General features: G+C 42.4%; 1 protein-coding gene across 1 annotated transcript in view; it reads right to left on the reverse strand.

The window, feature by feature from the left end:
* ME3 (malic enzyme 3) overlaps positions 1–10,306 on the reverse strand; it is a 143,039-nt gene extending 132,733 nt beyond the window's left edge. The window contains exons 1-2 of the mRNA XM_060771139.2: positions 10,165–10,306; positions 8,497–8,722 (exon numbers count right to left, since the gene is read on the reverse strand). Of these exons, the coding sequence (XP_060627122.2) occupies positions 8,497–8,682 (186 nt within the window). The 5' untranslated portion in view covers positions 8,683–8,722; positions 10,165–10,306. The remainder of the gene's footprint in view (positions 1–8,496; positions 8,723–10,164) is intronic.
* Between the last annotated feature and the right edge of the window lie 11,683 nt (positions 10,307–21,989).

Below are 21,989 nucleotides of genomic sequence, written 5' to 3' on the forward strand. Positions count from 1 at the left end.
CCGTCCATCTGCAAATTTGAATGTTTTCCCATCCAGACTGTAAATAGTATATAGGAAGCATTTGTTTATATGTTATGGGTAGAATCCTATTGGTAATTTCCAACTGAAGCAGACCTATTGTAGGAAGAGTTCTTTCATTGGGAAAACCTCACTGATTCAATGGGTATATTCTAATTGGAACATTCATTAAGGGTACATCCATCCATACTGTAGAATTAATACAGTTTGGCACCACTTTAACTGCCATGACTCATTGTTATGGGATCCTGGGAGTTGTAGTCTTGTGAAGCACAAGCACTTTTTTTTTGCAGAAAAGGTAAAACTCCCAGGATTCCATAATACTGTAACACTATAACTCCTAGGATCCCATAACACTGTAACACTACAACTCCTAGGATTCCATAACATTGCAACACTACAACTCTTGGGATCCCATAACATTGTAACACTACAACTCCTAGGATCCCATAACTCTGTTACATTACAACTCTTAGGATCACATAACATTGTAACACTACAACTCCTAGGATTTTATAACATTGTAACACTATAACTCCTAGGATTCCATAACATTGTAACACTACAATTCTTGGGATCCCATAACATTGTAACACTACAACTCCTAGGATCTAATAACTTTGTAACACTACAGCTCTTAGGATGCCATAAACTAAACCACATTTGTTCCCTATGATTCAGTTATATGTGTGCAGCATACAAAATGGAAAAGTGGAATCATGGCATCTTACTTCTTAAATACCTTTCTCTTCTTGTAATGGCAAGAGGAACTACAAAAGGGATATTTTATTATACCGAATAGGTAAGATCACGAAGGCTATGTTAAAATTCTTTTGAGACAGGATCCAGCCTGTGGGCTCCCTTGTTCTTCTCGCCTATTTGCCATTCCACGAACTCACAGTTCTAGCAAGAACAGATCTCCTATTATGTGCCATCTATGGCAACTCAACCCATGACTTCTCCAAGATGCGCTCAGAGCGATGTGCCTTGACCCACCCTAGTGACACAACCCTCTTATGAAATGCCAGCGTTCATCCACTGGGAGTGAAGCCAGAGAGTTGGGAAGAAAAGGGCTCCATGGATCATTTAGTCCAATTTTTGAAATTGCAAGATGAAATCATTTGTTTGGGAAGGAGATAAAAAATGTTCACTGCAACAATGAAGGGCGAAGGCACACACTAATTCATCTGTTAATGGAACCAGCGTTCCCTTTTTGAAAGCATGCGAATCAATCATAAGGTCCTGAGATGAAAGAATTGCAAGGACATTCCAGGAAGGAATGTTTTCCCTCTCATCCTCCTTTCTCCTGAGAAGACCTCCATGGTCCACCCATACATTAAACTATATCGGAGCTGGGTTGTTGTAGGTTTTTCCGGGCTATATGGCCATGTTCTGGAGGCAATTTTTCTCCTGACGTTTCGCCTGCATCTATGGCAAGCATCCTCAGAGGTAGTGAGGTCTGTTGGAAGAAGGAAAAATGGGTTTATATATCTGTGGAATGACTGGGGTGAGACAAAGGACTTTTGTCTGTTGGGGCTAGCTGTGAATGTTTCAGCTGATCACCTTGATTAGCATTCAATGGCTTGGAAGGGCCTGGGGGGAATCTCTTGTTGAGAGTGATTTTATGTGCCTGTTTGTTTCCTCTCTGCTGTTTTGCTGTTGTAATTTTAGAGTTTTTTTTAATACTGGTAGCCAGATTTTGTTCATTTTCATGGTTTCTTCCTTTCTGTTGAAATTGTCCACATGCTTGTGGATTTCAATGGCTTGGACCTGTAGTTTGAGATCCTATAGCAGGCATGAGTAAACTTTAATTGTCCAGGTGTTTTGGACTTCAACTCCCACAATTCCTAACAGCCTACAGGCATTCATCCACTGGCTGTTAGGAATTGTGGGAGTTGACATCCAAAACACCTGAAGGGCCCAGAAGTGTCCACATAGGTCTGTAGTTCTCAACCTTTCTAATGCCACGACCCCTTAATGCAGTTCCTCATGTTGTGGTGACCCCCAATCATAAAATTATTTTTGTTGCTACTTCATAACTATAATTTTGTTACTGTTATGAATTGTAATGTAAACATCTGATACGCAGGCTGTTTTTTCATCCCCTGCACCAAATTTGGCACAAATACCCAATATGCCCAATTTTGAATACTGGTGGGGATGGGGAGAATTGATTTTGCCATTTGGGTGTTATAGTTGTTGAGACTGATAGTTCACCTACAATCAAAGAGCATTCTGAACTCCAAACTTGGCACACAGAAGTCCCATGACCAACAGAAAATACTGGAAGGGTTTGGTGGACATTGACCTTGGATTTCGGAGTTGTAGTTCACCTACATCCACAGAGCACTGTGGACTCAAACAATGGATATTGTTTGGCACAAATGCTCAATATGCACAAATGTGAACACTGGTGGAGTTTGGGGGAAAACAGACCTTGATATTTGGGAGTTGCAGTTGTTGTGATTTATAGTTCACCTACAATCAAATGGCATTCTGAACCCCACCAACAATAGAATTGGCCCAAAATTCCCACATAGAACCGCTATGACCAACAGGAAATACTGTGTTTTCTGATGGTCTTTGGTGATACTATTATTAAATTATTCACACCTGTCTTCCTGTTAATCTCTTTTCAATAAGGAGCTAAAAGAGTTTGTGCAGTAACTACAGTTTTGATAGCTGGAGTGCATTGCTAACATGGCACTGAGACAGAAAAGGAAGTACAGGGCTCCCATTCAAAATACAACAGTTATTCAGCTCCACTGACAATCTTGATTTTGTTGATATAGGAAAAGCCTCTGTTCCTCAAGCTGAGGATTCGCTAAGATAACTTTTGAATCCTTTCAAATTCATGCAGGACTTTATAAACCCCCAGCAGCACACACTGAACTGGGCTTAGAAACAGACTCACTGTCGGTCATTAACCCTGTTATTAAAGTTCTCAAATTGATGAACTTTCACGTCAATTTGGATCCCTACCAACAAAGTCAAATGCTTCACCTTTAATCCTGCAACTTTAATGAATCTGCAAACTGTTGGTTTGATTTGTAGATGAGCTTTAGTTGACAGCTTTGAGCAGAATATCAACAAATTTAAACATACTCAAAAGACTCTTGAACAACAACTAAAGCAGAGCTTTCAAAACAGTTCATGTTGGTGACATACTTTTTAGACATGCATCATTTCGTGACACAGTAATTCAGTTTTACTAGTAAACAAACCCTTGTAGAAGATATGGATACATACATAAATTGTAATAACAAAATGTATGTACAACATATGGAAAAGCTTCCATTTAGATATATATATTTAAAAATATATGATTTGTAAGATAATAACATACATTTCCAAGATATTTGTCATTTCTCGTTAAGTTTGTTCAACACACCTACACACTGCATTTGACACACTAAAGTGGCACGACACGTAGTTTGGAAAGTGCTGAACTAAAAACACAAAATACACAAAGAAATGCTGGAAAAGAACTTGATGAATTGGAGTATAAAGAGCCTGCATTCCTTATAAGGAACCCTGAAATCTAAAATATTCCAAAATCATCCACTTGATAGTTTGAAAGATGGACATCTTTGCTTTCTAATGGTTCAATGTACATAAAACTTTGTTTCATGCACAAAAGTTATCCAAACATGGTACTAAATTATGTGCAGGATATGTATATAAGGTGTATATGAAATATAAATTAATTTTGTTTAGATTTGGGTTGCACCTCCAAGATATTTCATTATACATGTATATGCACACACACACAACACACAAACATACATATAGCTAATTCAAAATTGAAAAATCCAAAACACTTCTGGTCCTAAGCATTTTGGATATGGGATACTTCATGGGATACTTTATTAGCAAAAGTATGAACAAAGATTATGATTACATGATACCTATTTATTGGGGCCACATTGATGCAGCAGGTTAAACCGCTGAGCTGCAGAACTTGCAGACCGAAAGGTTGGCAGTTTGAATCCACAGAGCGGAGCAAGCTCCTGCTGTTAACCCCAGCTTCTGCCAACCTAGCAGTTTGAAAACATGCAAATGTGAGTAGATCAATAGGTACCACTCCAGTGGGAAGGTAATGGCACTCCATGCAGTCATGCCGGCCACATGACCTTGAAGGTGTCTATGGACAACGCCAGCTCTTTGGCTTAGAAATGGAGATGAGCACTACCCTCCAGAGTCGGGCACAATAAAGGGACTCAGAGTGGCTTACAGGGTGCACACATCCGGCAAACATTCAATGCCGATTATATAAGTAACAAGGATAGGCAAACACAGAGGTAAAAGCAGTTGTTCCCATCTTATTTCTGGCATCTTGGAGGCTGTGCTTGACTCCAGCCATGGGTGGGTGCCGTCGTTCTATCTTCCATGCTGAGGAGCTTCCTCTAATCCAGTGGTTCTCAACTTGGGGTCCCCAAATGTTTTTGGCCTACAACTCCTAGAAATCCCAGCCAGTTTACCAGCTGTTAGGATTTCTAGGAGTTGAAGGCCAAAAACATCTGGGGACCCCAGGTTGAGAACCACTGTTCTAATCCATCAATGTCCTTAAGGGCACCTTTATTAACTCCCTGCTAAAAGCAGTACCTATTTATCTACTCACATTTCTACTTTCAACTTTCTAGGTGGGCAGGTGAGTTGGGGCTAACGCCGGGTGCTCACCCCGACCTGGGATCAAACTGCTGACCTTTCGATCTGCAGGATTTTTCTGCAGCACAGCAGTTTAGCCTCCTGTGCTAACAGATATAAATTAATATTTATACCTATTAATATCTCAAAAGTTCATCTATAATAAAAGTTTCGAAGAAATTTCTGAAGATTTATGGCCAGAGTATGGCATCCATCTTTACTCTATTTATATTCTATTCCATGATCATCATCTCCTATTGCATACTACCTCACCTTTACCTATCTAAGCTTAGAAACCTATGGCTTTAATTTCACTCTATCGGGGCACCTGGGGAAGTAGACTGATATCCACAAAAGCTCATGGTAAATATACTAGTTAATCAATCTTAAAGGTGCTGCTAGATTCTTCTCCTTTTTTTTATAAGGAAAAGGTTGATTCAAAAGAAAGAGAAAAGCCCACTCAAAGCTTTCGGTTTTGACAGCCCATATTATCTGCTGCAATGCTTTGAAACACTGCAGGGGAGAGACTTATTTTAATGGAACTGGGAAGTCAATGTTCTGCCAGTATCCAGTCACGTTCTTTTAAAAATAAAACAAAACTGCTGACTCCACAATCATACATTTGCAAGGCTTGCATTTCTTTAAAAAGATAGAGAACTGGCTCATCCAGAAAATAAAAGTTTTTAGAAGTATCAAGAGCATTCAGTTCTTTGGGCTCTAATTTTACCTGCATATTCCCAGGTTTGCATCCAAACTGTTTCTTGAACTAAGTTCTTGTGGGTTTTTTCAGGCTATATGGCCATGTTCTAGAGGCATTTCTCCTGACGTTTCGCCTGCATCTATGGCAAGCATCCTCAGAGGATGCTTGTCATAGATGCAGGCGAAACGTCAGGAGAAATGCCTCTAGAACATGGCCATATAGCCTGAAAAAACCCACAAGAATCTTTCTTGAACTATTCTGAAATACTCTCCCTCTCGTCCTCCTCTTCTTCTTCTTCCCACTAATCATATTCTAGATTCATGCAACATCTCAGAAACTGATTTTCATCCATTTCCACTGAGTCACAGTCGGTCCTCTGTTTCAGTGGGTTCTGCATCCACACATTCTGCAGTTCAGTGTTTGAAAAATATTTTCCCAACTTCAAAGCAAAACTTGAGAGAGTCCACAATCCCTTTCGGATACCAAAATCCATGGACACTCAAGTCTCATTATTTACAATGACATAGTAAAAAGGTTGCTCTTACATATAACGGCTAAATCAAGGTATGCATTTTGGATTTTTTTGGGAGCATTTCCAAGTCATTGATGGTGAAATCCGTGGATGCTGAATTTATAGATACAGAGACTTGATTACAATCCTTCTGGTATGAAAACCCCATCTGCACTGACCACTTAATGCAGTTAAAAGCAACCTTCAAATTCCAGTGGCTAGACAACAAACATCTGCAAAAGTGTTGGAGCATGCAAGGAATCTGAGTGAGTGACTGTCAACTGTAAAATAAAATGCACGAAGCTGATTGGTTGGGCAATACTCAGGGAGCAAGCTGAGCCTGGGACTTTTGGTTACTGTTACATTTTTGTTCAGGACTGAGATATGCAGGCTCTCAGAGAGAAGGAGGGAGAAGCAGAAACAAACAGATTTTGGGGTGTACTCTTGCTTCATGAGCTACTGAAGGAGTTAATCCACATAGACAAAAGAAAGACCATTTTAAATCTCTCATAAAAGGACATTATGTGAGTTGATGCAACTGATTATATTGTACATATGTTGTTCTGGGTTAAGAAGAGTAAACTACTTGTTCTTTATTGTTCACCTGTGTGGCATATTTTCTTTCTCTGGCAAGGCAGTGTGTGGACTGATCAAACATGAACTACACGTGGTTTATTTTACATTACACTACAAAAAGCACCTTAATGCTGTTGCTACTAAGAGGTTGCAACGTACTTTATCTAAGTTGTTGTAAGGATCAATGTTGTTTGTGCTATAACTTTAAGTTGCTGTAAGGTTCAAGGCTGTTTGTGCTACAGCTGTTTCAGTTAGTTGAAGAGTTAATTGAGAGTGTTATTTTCATGTGTATAAAGATAGCTACTGTGTGTTTAGTTTCTTTGCCATTGTGCCGTTATACCTTTGTGTGTATATGCCTCTGCGTGTCACGTTGCCTTGTGTAAGCTGGGGACTATGTTGCAGATGTCCTGCGAAGACACAGCCGTGAGAAGAGGACAAGGATCCCTGCTTATCTCAGCTGAGTAGTGATATCTCTCAGAAGATATTGTTTCATGTTACTTTTATGGAAACAGCAATCCTGCTACTTTGTTTTGTATGCTGCCAATACTACAATATTTTCTTTTCTACTTTAAGCCGAAGTCTCGTGTGTTTTTCTTTTATGAGCCAATTCATCACACACACAGTTAACTGGGCTAGAGTCAATCTGCATGCTACTCATGCTAACGCATGACAAATGCGCATTAGTGTGTTGTGGTTCGTGTAATCACTATCCATAAACCTCAAACTGATTCCAGGATTTCCTATGTTATCATCTGCACTGTGGAACCACTTTCTTCAATACCAGTTTGAAACTGATTTAAGAGCTCAGGGTAGATGGTACTGTAGATTTTTACATGACAACAGTGTTGTTAATTGATTCTTTCAACTGTTTTATACACATCTATATAGTATAATATATACTACATAGATGTGGGGCTGGGGTAGCATAGCAGGTTAAACTGCTAGCTGCAGGAACACTTGCGGAATAGAAGGTTAGCAGTTCGAAGCTGCAGGTCAGGGTGGACTCCTGCTGTCAGCCCTAGGTCCTGCCAACCTAGCAGTTTGAAAACATGTAATGTGAGTAGATCAATAGGTATCGCTTAGGCGGGAAGGTAATGGCACCCACACAGCCATGCCGGCAAAACACAACCAGGAGTGTCTATGGACAACAAATTCCTGAATATGTAAAAATGGAACACGAGCACCTCCCCATGGTCAGAGTTGAGCATCACCTCCTGACGCCAGAGATGGAAAAAGAAAACCTTTTCCTTTTTGTTTGTGTATTGTATGTCACTGTATAAAAGGCATTGAATGTTTGCCTATATATGTGTATACTGTAATCCACTCTGAGTCCCCTCAAGGAGATAGAGAGGAATATAAATGAAGTGTATTATTATTGTATTATTATAAAAGGAGACAAGAGAGACGAAGTAAGTCTATGCAGTAAGCCCTTGGTAACCACTAGAGATTGGTTCTGGTATCCCAGCACAGAAACCAAGATACATGTATTTTAAAGTCCCATTATATACACTGGTGTAGTAAAATAGTGTAACTTAGACAAAATCATGGTGTGCTTTTTGTTTTGTTTTGCTTTGCTTTTAAAATGTCAAGGTATGGATGCTGTAATTCATGGATGCAGAATCCGTGGATATGGAGTGATGGATTCACGTATTTTAATTTGCAAAGCTACCATCAGTTCCAGTTGTGGAAGAATGGAAATGACACTAGTAACACAGGTTGCGATACATATCGTACAGGCATGGGCAATACATATCGTACAGGCATGCGTGCCTCTATATCAGACATGGGTAAACTTGGGCTGTCCAGGTGTTTCGGACTTCAACTCCCACAATTCCTAACAGCCTACTGTTAGGAATTGTGGGAGTTTAAGTCCAAAACACCTGCATGGCCCAAGTTTACCCATGTCTGATATAGAGGCACGCAAAATATTTAAAGTGCTCAAAATCTCTTAAAGGAACTGTTATAAAATGAATAAATACCCCCTTTGATTATGAAGAGTCCCCCAAAAAAGAATAATTTGGAAGAGAAAGAGGTGTAGGCTGACCTTGTTGAGGTGGGGGTTCCGTGTGATGTCATAGCCCCTCTTTTTTAATGCAGTAATATTGGGAGGTGATGAAGGGGTCCCCCCAGAACAGCAGCCTCTCTTCTGGGGGCACCTGAGGTCACTGTGCCCTCCAATGGCTCCGATCTGACGAAGGGCCCCAATCCTGCAACGCATCCACATCAACATGGCTTTCTTCACTTTGCAGGAGCTCTTTCACCTGTGCTGTCTGGAAATGAAAGAGGAAGATGCTAAGCAAAGGGAATTACCGTATTTCTTCTATTCCAAGGCACCATCCATTGTAATTTCAATGCCACCAACAGAAGGGGAAAAAGCTTTACACACACACACACATGGAACCCATGATTCTAAGACCATACCCTTTGATTCATCTGCACTCTTTGGGAAATAAAACAGAGTGATGCCAAGAAAGGGGCATTGTTGTCAAGTATTATTTTTTGTTTTGGTCTTGCACTGTGACTTGTTTTCTGTAAGCTGTCCCGAGTCCTGTTTGGATAAGGGGCTGGATTAAAATAAAGTTGTTGTTGTTGTTGTTGTTGTTGTTGTTCTTATTATTATTATTATTATTATTATTAGGAACCCCGGTGGCACAGTGGGTTAAAGTGCTGAGCTGCTGAACTTGCTGACCAAAAGGTCGCAAGTTCAAATCCAAGGAGCGGAGAGTGCTCCCGCTGTTAGCTCCAGCTTCTGCCAACCTAGCAGTTCAAAACCATGCAAAATGTGAGTAGATCAATAGGCACCGCTATGATGGGAAGGTAACAGCGCTCCATGCAGTCATGCTAGCCACATGACCTAGGAGGCATCTAAGGACAACACCGGCTCTTCAGCTTAGAAATGGAGATGAGCACCAACCCCAGAGTTGGATACGGCTGGACTTAATGTCAGGGGAAACCCTTTACCTTTACTATTGTTGTTGTTATTGTTATTATTATATAATCCACTTTATCTCTCCCTAAAGGAACTTCAAAGCGGCTTAACACAAAAGCATTAGCATACCATTTAAATATACAAATATGCAAACATTAAAACTGAATTAAAGAGAAACAGTATTTAAAAATCACTGTCAAAACTTGGCTTATGATTATACATCATGATTTCCATTTCTGGAAGAAAAAACCAAGTTCACCTCACTACCTCTGAGGATGCTTGCCATAGATGCAGGTGAAACGTCAGGAGAGAATTCCTCTAGACCATGGCCATATAGCCCAAAAAAACCTACAACAACCCAGTGATTCCGGCCATGAAAGCCTTCGACAAGTTCCTATAGCTTCATAATTTAAAAATACATAGAATGTATATTTCTGCAAAACTCTATAGAGTTCACAAGATCAGAATGAAAAGGTAAACACTGTCAGAAGTTATTCCATACCATAATGATACTTATTGCAAAAGATATGTTACCTGTACAATGCAAAGAAAACTGTGCTATTTAGTAAGGAGTATCAATTCAATGAAATGAGATGGGATGGATCCATACACTTCCCCCCTCCCAATAACCCCCAATTAGCATGGCTTTTTCCACCTTTGCAGGACATCCTTCACTTGCACTTTTTAGGAAGCAAAGCTAAAGGATGCAAAGCAAAAAGTCTCATTTAGCAAGCCCTATATACAAAGAGATGCTCCTGGGGTGGAATCTGCAGCATTGCTTACTCTCTCTCTCTCCTTTGGCTCTGCTCCCTTGGCTCCTTTTGCAAGTAAAGGCATCCAAGCCAACCTGAAAGGAGGCGACCCTGGGAGAAGCGAAAGCAAACCCCAGGAAGCAGATGGAGGAACCGGTTGCAAAACCCAAACGCCTCCCCCTTCTCCCCCCTCTTTCCTCTCCCTCCTCCCCACATCTGCTCTGAAACTGATCTGGCTCCGGAGAGGAAGGGATTTTTTTTGCCAGGCTCAAGTAGACTACAACTCCCAAAAGCCCCAGCGAGGCTGGAGGATGCTGGGAGTTGTGGTTCCCTCCCTAGAAGAAAGTCAAAGTTTGCAATCGGAGAACAGCTTGAGCATCCCTTATATGGAATTGCCTCCTAGTTGCATCTATTCTACACTGTGCAGTTAACGCAGTTTCTTGACAAGGTCATGGCTCAATGCATTCTTTGGCAGTGGAAGCTGGAGAGAGACCTGGCTAAACTGCAACTCCCAGAATTCCACTGCATTGAGCCAGGAAATTAAAGCAGTATCATACTGCTTTAATTCCACAGTGTAGATGCTTTCATAGAATTGTTGTCCAGAGGAGGGCAACCAAAATGATCAAGGGTCTGGAGAACTTCAAACTACAAGAAAGGAGATTCCATCTGAACATTAGGAAGAACTTCCTGACTGTGAGAGCTGTTCAGCAGTGGAACTCTCTGCCCCAGAGTGTGGTAGAGGCTCTTTCTTTGGAAGCTTTTAAACAGAGGCTGGGTGGCCATCTGTCGGGGGTGCTTTGAATGCAATTTTCCTGCTTCTTGGCAGGGGGTTGAACTGGATGGCCCATGAGGTCTCTTCCAACTTTATGATTCTATAATTCTATAAGCCCTATGAGGAGCGGCTTAAAGAGCTGGGCATGTTTAGCCTGCAGAAGAGAAGGCTGCGAGGGGACATGATGAGGGTCATATATAAATAGGTAAAGGGAAAGGTTTTCCTCTGACATTAAGTCCAGTCGTGTTCAACTCTGCAGACTGGTGCTCATCTCTATTTCTAATCCAAAGAGCTGACATTGTCCGTAGATGCCTCCAAGGTCATGTGGCTGGCATGGCTGCATGGAGCAACGCTACCTTCCCACTGGAGCAGTACCTATTGATCTACTCACATTTGCATGTTTTTGAACTGCGAGGCTGGCAGAACAGCGAGAGCTCACCCCTCTCCCTGGGTTCAAACCTGTGACCTTTCGGTTAGCAAGTTCAGCAGCTCAGCGGTTTAACCCACTCTCTCATGAATAAATATGTGAGAGGAAATCATAGAGAGGAAGGAGCAAGCTTGTTTTCTGCTGCCCTGGAGACTAGGATGTGGAATAATGGCTTCAAACTACAGGAAAGAAGATTTCACCTGAACATTAGGAAGAACTTCCTAACTGTGAGACCTGTTCAACAGTGGAACTCTCTGCTCTGGAGTGTGGTGGAGGCTCTGTCTTTGGAGGCATTTAAGCAGAGGCTGGATGGCCATCTGTTGGGGGTGCTTTGAATGTGATTTTCCTGCTTCTTGGCAGGGGGTTGGGACTGGATGGTCCACAAGGTCTCTCCCAACTCTATGATTCTGTGATTCTATGAAATGAATGGCACATTTTTAGCAGCATTCTGGGCTTTGTAGTTTAGTGAGGCTGTTAAGCAAACAAACCCCAAAATTCTGCAGGAGGCAGAAACCAGATTTAAAGTGGATTCATTATCTGGTGTGATGAAGTCTAACCCAGGATGCATGCTAATTTTGCTCCTTTCTTATTTGCTTCTTATTTATTTACCTAGTTTTAATGATTTCAGTTAATTTTGTTGTATATCTTAATTATTGTTTATGGTTTGCACTGTTACTTTGTTGTAAGCCACTCCGAGTCCCCTCAGGGAGATGGGCCAGGATAAAAATAAAGTTTAATGATTATTTACTATAATGACAAATTTTAAACCTCCACTCTATGTCAAACTTTTGTTTTATGTCTTTTAATACATTTTTATGGAAATATGTTTTAATATGTGTATTCTATGGCGTGTTTTAAATTAATATGTGTTTTGATTATGTGTTTTAGCATTATTGACTCTATTCAGCTTCTGATATTAAGTGAGATCAGGATGTGATCTGAGGTGCATCTACACTGCAGAATTAACACAGTTCGACACTACTTGAACTGCTATGATTTAATGTATGGAATTATGGCAATTGTAGTTTTGCAAGCTCCTTTTGCCTTCTCCCCTAAAGAGTGCTGGTGTCTCACAATCTACTAGGATTCAATAGGACTTGGGCCATGGTAGTTAAAGTGATCTTAAACTGCATTAATTCTACAGTGTAGATGTGCCCCCAAAAAACAACTTTTCTAAGGTCCAGAGAAAGAAGTATATTTTTAGGATGCTGGAACCAGCCTGGTCCCGCCAGTCATCCTTTTTCACACACGTGGGCACCGGATTAAGCCCACGGTACCCTCAATTTCCTGCCACACTTCTTTCATTTTCGTACATGAGGCCAGGTTCAGGGGGTATAATAATTATGGCACCTGACAGGCCCCAAATACAAACCGACCCAATTAAAACTAATTAGCAGGCTCAGCAAGAAAGGGACAGAGATGAAGACTGACCAAGCAGCAAAGTGAACAGCTGAGCATTTCTCCAGGCCTCTCCTTCTCAGGGGCAAAAGACAGATAGATAGACAGACAGACAGACAGACGGATGGATGGATAAGAGTTTCAGAGTACATCTGCACTGCAGAATTCATGCACTTTGTTACCACTTTAACTGTCTTGGTTCAATGCTACAGAATCTTGGGATATGCAATGTGGTGAAGCACCAGCTCTCTTCGGCAGAGAAGACGAAAGGCTGTGCAAAACAACAACTCTGGATGTTAAAGTGGTGCCAAACTGCATTAATCCCATAGTGTAGATGGACCCTTCCCAGTCTTTGCTAAACAGAAGAGGCATTCTGGATAAAACTCGTAAAGTTCATCTTAAAATCAGGGATATTTGCTCTAATTGTTTTTAAAGCTGTTTTTAGAGCTACTTTTAAAAGAGAGGCCTTAAGTGTTTTCCTTGGCTTTCAGTTATTTACTTAATATTTTGATGTTTTTCCTATTGTGCATTGCCTTGGTAATAAATGGCTTAAACCAGTGGTTCCCAACATTTGTTTGACCAGGGACTACTTGATCAAGGACCACTTGACCAGGTACCACTTAACCAAGGACCACTCACCAACATTAGTACCAAACGGGTTACAAATCAGTTTTTGGTCAACTTTGGATTCAGTTTGGTTATTTGGGGTGCTGATTGGTTATTTAGTTTGGTTATTTGGGGTGCTGATTCAGAAAATGGATAGACCACAGCTTTAGTTCTGATACAGAACATATGCCATCCAGTAGTTGCCATCTACCCACCCACAGAAAGCCATATTTAATAATGTAGAGCTATTTATTTATCGTGTCAGGAGTAACCAGACATTTGTATTACATTTTTAACAAAACAAACAAACAGACAAAACACAAAGTTTGCAAGCTTGGTAGTTGATTAAATGTCCTTTGACCAGTATCTGGCCACTTGGAGTGCCTCTGGTGTTGCTGCAAGAAGGTCCTCCATTGTGCATGTGGCAGGGCTCAAGGTGCATTGCAGCAGGTGGTCTGTGGTTTGCTCTTCTCCACACTCGCATGTTGTGGATTCCACTTTGTAGCCCCATTTCGTAAGGTTGGCTCTGCATCTCGTGGTGCCAGAGCGCAGTCCGTTCAGCGCCTTCCAAGTCACCCAGTCTTTTGTGTGCCCAGGGGGGAGTCTCTCATTTGGTATCAGCCATTGATTAGGGTTCTGGGCTTTAGCCTGCCACTTTTGGACTCTCGCTTGCTGAGGTGTTCCAGCGAGTGTCTCTGTAGATCTTGGAAAACTATTTCTTGATTTAAGTCATTGACATGCTGGCTGAACCAAACAAGGGATGAGCTGGAGATGTCACTGCCTTGGTCCTTTCACTATTCACTGCTACTTCCCAGCAGATGTCAGGTGGTGCAATACCAGCTGGACAGTGTAATTTCTCCAGTGGTGTAGGGCGCAGACACCCCGTGATGATGCGGCATGTCTCATTAATGTAGAGCTGATGTGGTAGTAATCGTCTTTCGTGGGTAGTCAGCCTCTTCCCTCCCAACATTCCCGTTGCCTCAGCACTATAAGAGGGTTTTGCTAGACCAGTTGCTCTCGTTGCCATGTGGTTTTGCTAGACCAGTTGCTCTCGAGGCAACGGTGTAGTAATGATGAGGCCATGGACCTTATTTTCGTTCTTGCAGACCACTGGTGGTCTACGGACCACAGCTTGGGAGCCACTGCCTTAAACAAACAAACAAACAAAGGACTGACTTTCCTTTTGTACTGGAGAGAATATGTAGTTCTCACATACACCTTCAAGTTGCCTTATTGTGACCCAATATTTTATATATATGGATACATTTCATAGTGTTTTCTTAGGAAGGGAGTCTTCTTAGGAAGGTGGTTTTACCCATTCTTTCCTCTGAAATATAGTCCATAGCTCCCAGTGTCAATTGGTGGTCCACATGGCCAATCCTGTTTAGCTTCCAAGATCACACAGCAGTGTGTGCCTTTTTAAGGCAATCTAATGATAGTAAAATGCATATCAACAAGCCCTGAGTATCATTAATAATTTCGTGCTTCAAATCCACTCAGAAGATTCTGCATAAGAAGAATTCCAGATCCACTTTTGCATAATACCAATAAGCTTTATTTTGACTCATAAAATTCCTGCTCGATTACTAGTTCTTGTTTTTGACTGTCCTCTTGTTTGGTTCATTTAGACATGCAGGGTTTTCTGGCACTCTTTTGGAACGACAGGCTTAAAAATATTTTATTGGAACAATCCCAAGAGTCTACATCCTTCAAAAAATGTAGGAGGGGCTTTCCAATTCCTGTTTTGACCCTTCTCAGCCCTTCCAAACAACCCGTTTTTAGATTCCCAAAGCCATTCACATACATCCATTCTGATCAGGAACCCATGCATTGGCCAAAGAGTTGTCAGGGGAAAACAAACAGCGGATATAATTACAAGCACATTGGCTCTTTTGTTTGCTTGCTAGGAGGAGTGGAAGGGAGGTGTCAAGGGAATTGTTTTGTAATGGGTGCTTCCTACATGAGATATGATCCGCAGAGCTGCTATATTAACTGCTAGATCGGGGCTGGTACTTCAAGGAATGGTTGCCAAATGGAGAATGACCTGAGATGCTCCAGCACCACTGACAGCAGCTTAAGCTACAGAGATCACTCGGCTATTGCAAGTTTTCATGAGATGAAGAATTATTACTGTGTGCATGGGCACACTTTCAAATTGCTTTATGCCACAGCAACCCCCTTAAATTTCATTAGCTTTTCTAAGGCAAGGAATACTCATTTGCCAAAAGCATAAGACAGCTTTTCCTGATTGGACTTTGGATTGCCTGCATTACAGTTATGCTTCCAGCTGTGTGTATGCCTCCAGGTCATGGTTATGGTGACCCCCATGAACTTCATTGGTTCTTCTTAGGCAAGGAATGCCAGTATAAGAGATAGTTTGCTATTGCCTTCCTTTGAAATATCCTCTGTGTTGTTGTTCATTCGTTCAGTCATCTCCGACTCTTCATGACCTCATGGACCAGCCCACGCCAGAGCTCCCTGTCGGCCGTCATCACCCCCAGCTCCTTCAAGGTCAGTCCAGTCGCTTCAAGGATGCCATCCATCCATCTTGCCCTTGGTCAGCCCCTCTTCCTTTTACCTTCCACTTTCCCCAGCATGATCGTCTTCTCTAGGCTTTGCTGTCTCCTCACAATGTGGCCAAAGTACTTCAACTTTGTCTCTAGTATCCTTCCCTCCAATGAGCAGCCGGGCTTTATTTCCTGGAGGATGGACTGGTTGGATCTTCTCGCAGTCCAAGGCACTCTCAGAACTTCCCTCCAACACCACAGCTCAAAAATATCCTCTGTAGCACTTGGTATTCTCTGGTGGTTCTTGATTAAAATACTAACCAGAACTGATTGTGCTCAACTTCAAAGATCACAGAGGATATGGAGTTTTTGGGATATTCTGCCCTTGTCTTATTACTTTCTGGTAAAATTTACATATCAAGTGGCTGTTTTAAAAGCTCAAAAACAGAAAACATTGAAAGTCGTCTTGGTTCTTGACTTGAGAGAAAGGCAGCATGGAAATTTAATAAATTCTGGGCACCACAATTAAAGAGAGATATTGACAAGCTGGAATGTGTCCAGAGGAGGATGCCTAAAATTATCAAGGATCTGGAAAACAAGCCCTATGATGAGTGGCTTAAAGAGCTGGGCATGTTTAGCCTGAAGAAGAGAAGGCTGAGAGGAGATATGATAGCATGTCTAAATATGTGAGAGGAAGTCATAGGGAGGAGGGAGAAAGCTTGTTTTTCGATGCCCTGGAGACTAGGATGTGGAACAATGGCTTCAAACTACAAGAAAGGACATTCCATCTGAACATTATGAAGAACTTCCTGACTGTGAGAGCCGTTCAGCAGTGGAACTCTCTGCCCCAGAGTGTGGTGGAGGCTCCTTCTTTGGAAGCTTTTAAGCAGAGGCTGGATGGCCATCTGTCAGGGGTGCTTTGAATGCAATATTCCTGCTTCTTGGCAGGGGGGTTGGACTGGATGGCCCACAAGGTATCTTCCAACTCTATGATTCTATGATTCTATCTATAATATAAATCTGTAAGGGGCGTCGTACGGAGCCGTATAACTCCACAACCCCCCAACGAAACTGAACCAGAATTGCCATGCCCCTAGGACAACCCACTCGGTACAAACTAATGTACTCCAAATTAAAAAAAAAACACCACAACAACGACAAAAACACCGCAAAACAACTGAACATGCGCACTGGCGCAAACTCCCCGGCACGCGCGCACGCACGGCCCCTCCCCCCCTCCCCCCGCGCGGCACACACACACGTGCGCGGTGCAAACTCCCCGCCACGCGCGCACGCGCCGCCCCTCACCCCCCCCCCCCCCGCGTGGCACACACAAAGGGGTGGGGTGAAGGGAGGGGGCGTGTCTAACCGGAGAGGGAGGGAGGAGGGAAGGAGTGAGTCACGGAGGAAAGGGGTGGGGCGAAGGGAGGAGGCGTGTCTTCAAATTCGCCCCCTCCCTTCTCCCCACCCCTTCCCTCCCTGAGTCACTCCTTCCCTCCTCCCCCCCCTCCGGAAAGACACGCCCCCTCCCTTCGCCCCACCCCTTTCCTTCCAGGAGTCAATCAGGAAGAGAAGAGGTGGGGCGAAGGGAGGGAGGGGGGGGAGGAGGGAAGGAGTGACTCAGGGAGGGAAGGGGTGGGGAGAAGGGAGGGGGCGACTTGGAAGACAACAATGATGGATCCGGACCAAAGCATTCAATACGCCCTAATATCCACACAGATGGAGTTTGAGGGAAATAGACCTTGACATTTGGGAGTTGTAGTCACTGGGATTCAGAGTTTACCAAGACTCAAAGAGCATCCTGAACCCCACCAACGACAGAATTGGGGCAAACATGCCACACTGAACCCCCATGACCAACAGAAGATACTCAAGTTTACACACAAGCATAAAGAAGGGGGAGGACGGAGGGATGCCAGAGAGAGAGAGAGAGGGAGAGAGAGAGAGAGAGAGAAAGAGGGGAAAGGAAGGAGTGTGAGAGAGAGAAAGAGGGAAAGAGGGCGAGTGAAGGAAGGAAGAGAGGCCAGGCACAGACTTCAAAACTCTTACTAAAAGCCACAGCAACGCGTGGCAGGGCACAGCTAGTAAATATATATATATGGAAAAGTTGGTGATCTTGGTCAAGACCTTACATTGTACTTCTATGTTGTAAATCTACTCTCATGGAATTATATAGTGGCTGCACTATACGATATATCCAAATTCTGAATATCATCATTGTATAACTGATAGTTGCACATTGTTTCTTTGTACTACAGTGAATAAACAGTAGCAGATTCAAGACGCTGGAAATACCATGAAGACACAGCAAGCAGAAACCATCCAAGAATGAACAACTGCATGATTTGTATCCTTCTGGTCAATCCTAACTGGAGTAGACCTATACAATCAATTGCTGATCACTAAATCAACATATAGGTTGTGGCAAGGAAGCACATTGGAGATTACAAAAGGTTTGTCAATGTAACAGCAAGGCTAAACAAAGCACAAAGTGAAGAGGAGAAGCATCATTTTCTTCATATTATACTCATTCCAGCCTCCCTCCTTCTCTCTTTTTGTACATGAAGCCAAACATACCTGGAATAAAACCCACACAAAATCGGCTATCCCAAAGAAGAAAGCAATCTTCCAAAGTGGACAAGAGCATGTAGCATGCAGGCACAAGCATGCAGGCACAGGCACGGAGGCACGAGGCCGTTTGCTTGAAGCCCTGTATTCTCGTACATACATTTCCTCTGGCTGCTCGTATGTTAAAATGGTGCTTGGATTGCAAATCGAAAAATTCATATGTAGAGACACTTGGAAGTAGAGATTCCACTGTAAAGTCAAAAGTATTAGGGTTACCATATCAAAGTTAACAGGAGACATCAACAGAAATTCCCTTTTCTGATCTAAACTTGTATGATAGTTTCTTTGATGACCAACTTTATTGGCACTTCTTGAGAACAGGGCTCCCTGAGATAGTTCACAGAACGACATGTACTTCTTTTCTTCAGACTGAGCGCATGACATAATGCCAAAACAGCGTGATAGAAATATCAACTTCTAAGTTCAACAGCCTCCCACAAAACAAACCAACACTTAGCCCTGCCATTGACCCATTCTTTGAAGAACAAACATGAAAGATTACGCAGAGGCACTTCATGGAGGAACAAATGGGCAGCTTGTTGGTGCTGCTGGAGCCCTGCTTTCTTTCATTATTCCTCTGGGTATACTGCACTTCATGAGATTATAGGCTTCAGGATTTTATTCTCTTTAATTATAAGCAGCCAGAGAACTGTTTATTACCAACACCAGCTAAATGTCACTAAACAAAATACCACAATTATCCAGCTAAAATGAGCTAATGCAAAGGAACAGCCCTTCTTTAAGCATTTAAGTTGTAAGAAGCAGATAACTCCTTCTCTGTTTCTTTTGTATATGATCACCTTTCATCCCCAGAAACTATAAGGGGGAGGAAAACTCTTGTGAAAGACTGCTTAAAGGTGTGCGTGTGTGTGTTTTCTTCAGACAGGAAGTGGTAGTTCAGTTCTTAAAGTATAGGTGTGCACCCTTAAAATTGTTGGGTGCATCCTTACCTACTTCAGGTTATTAAATGAATAGGTAATTAGATGTATGGCATAATGTAAAATAAACCACGTCCACAAACTGCCTCACCAGAGAAAGAAAATATGCCATGCAGATGAACAATGAAGAACAAGTAGTTTACTATTTGTAAATCAGAACAACATATTTACAATCATGTGAGCAGTTGCATCAACTCGCATAATGTCCTTTTATGAGAGATTTAAAATGGTCTTTCTTTGTCCATGTGGAGAATCCAGCAGCTCATGAAGTGAGAGCACATTCCAAACTCTGTCTCTCTTTGCTTCTATCCACAAGCACATGCATAACTCAAGCCCAAAAAAATGTAACAGTATCCAAAAGTCCCAGGCACAGCCAGCTTCCTGGATGTAGCCCAACCAATCAGCTTCGTGTGATCAGTTGCACTGACTCACATAATGTCCTTTTATGAGAGATTTAAAATGGTCTTTCTTTGTCCAATCTTCCTTCCAGCAGCTCGTGAAGCAAGAGTACACTCCAAAACTCTCTCTCTGCTTCTCTGCAAGCACATGCATAGCTCAAGCCTGAAAAATGTAACAGTAACCAAAGGTCCCAGGTTCACCCAGCTTCCTGATCATAGCCCAACCAATTGGCTTTGTACCTCATATTTTATAGTTGACTTACTTACTTAGGCAATCCCTTGTTGTCCGAGTAGGATAATCTTCCAAGATCAGTGTCCTGGCGATGGGTCCATAGGTGACTGTGGAGCCCTATTTTTGATCTGCATCTTCTCCCGCAGTGAGGGCATTGGTTTCCAGGTGGAAGGCAGTCCCAGTCAGGGCTGGCTTGACATGCCTTCCTCTTGGCACATTTCTATCTTTTGCCCTCCATTCGTTCCTCTTCAAATTCTACAGCACTGCTGGTCACAGCTGACCTCCAGCTGGAGCGCTCAAGGGCCAGGGCCTCCCAGTTCTCAGTGTCTATGCCAGTTTTTAAGGTTGGCTTTGAGCCCATCTTTAAATCTCTTTTACTGCTCACCAACATTCCATTTTCTGTTCTTGAGTTCAGAGTAGAGCAACTGCTTTGGGAGATGGCGGTCAGGCATCCGGACAATGTGGCCGGTCCAGCGGAGTTGATGGCGGAGGACCATCACTTCAGTGCTGGTTGTCTTTGCTTTTTCCACCACACTGACATTTGTCTGCTTGTCTTCTCAAGAGATTTTCCGGAGGCAGCACTGATGGAATCGTTCCAGGAGTTGCATGTGACGTCTGTAGACAGTCCACATCTCGCAGGCGTATAGCAGGGTTGGGAGGACAATAGCTTTATAAATAAGCACCTTGGTATCCCTATGGATGTTCCAGTCCTCAAACACTCTCTACTTCATTGGGAAAAAAGCTGCACTCACAGAGCTCTGGCGGTGTTGTATTTCAGTGTTAATGCACACTCTCTAACTGGTTTCTTGCATGCTCCAGCAAGATGCAGTCTGCTTTCCATATCCATAGATTCAACAATATGGCTTTATCTTTTAAAAGCTTGTAAAAGAAGTGAAAGAAATAGCTGTAGAATATAGTGTTCCCAATACAGTCAAACTTTACTTTGTTGACAACCAAAAATGGAGGAAAATATTTAATGCAAGATTAAGAAACCTGCAGTTTAAAAGTTTTCTAGCCACATTCAGCCCTCTGTATTCATGAATTCTGTATTCCACAGATTCAATCATCCATGTCTTGAAAATATTAACAAATTCCAAAAAAGCAAACCTTGAGTTTATCATTTATATTAGGGACATCATTTCAGGACATCACTGTATATAATGGGACTTGAGCATCCATGTATTTTGGTATCCACAGGGGGTCCTGGAACCAAATCCCAGGAGAGATCAGCATACCATAAATATCCATCCAGTGGCTCTCCCTCTAACCCTAAAGTAATCTTAGCCTGCTCTGAACATCCGGTTGCTTGAAGAAACTTGAATACAGCAGTAGTTTGGTGAGATGTTCTGCTTCGATGGGAAATACTTGATTCATTACGTGACACAGGGATTAAGGAGCCTATCTAAGATCACAGATGAAAAGGACTTTCAAGCTAGGAATAAATCCTATATTAATTATCTCTCCCATTATTGCACGCATGTCACTGAACTCTTTCTCTCATCTGTCTTCTTGGATATCTTTGCTAGATAAGTTGTTGTTTTAATGGTCACAATGTGTCCAGCGGAGAGATAGAAAACATCTGGCAGTATTTGCTAAAGTACTTTGGCTGGACTCATAGCCTCAGTTCCTGGTTTCATTTGGTTATTATTAAATACATTGTACTCATTTTAATGGATGTATTGTCGAAGGCTTTCATAGCTGGAATCACTAGGTTCTTGTGGGTTTTTTCGGGCTATAGGGCCATGTTCTAGAGGCATTCTCTCCTGACGTTTCACCTGCATCTATGGCAAGCATCCTCAGAGGTAGTGAGGTCTGTTGGAATTAGGACAATGGGTTTATATATCTGTGGAATGGCTGGGGTGGGGCAAAGGTCCCCTCACCGCCGCCGGTACGACCGGACCACTGCTGGGCCACGGAGAGCGTCGCGGCCGCTGAGGCCGCCATCTTGGC

This window comes from Anolis sagrei, chromosome 3 (assembly GCF_037176765.1).
Source record: "Anolis sagrei isolate rAnoSag1 chromosome 3, rAnoSag1.mat, whole genome shotgun sequence".
NCBI classification, from domain to species: Eukaryota; Metazoa; Chordata; class Lepidosauria; order Squamata; family Dactyloidae; genus Anolis; species Anolis sagrei.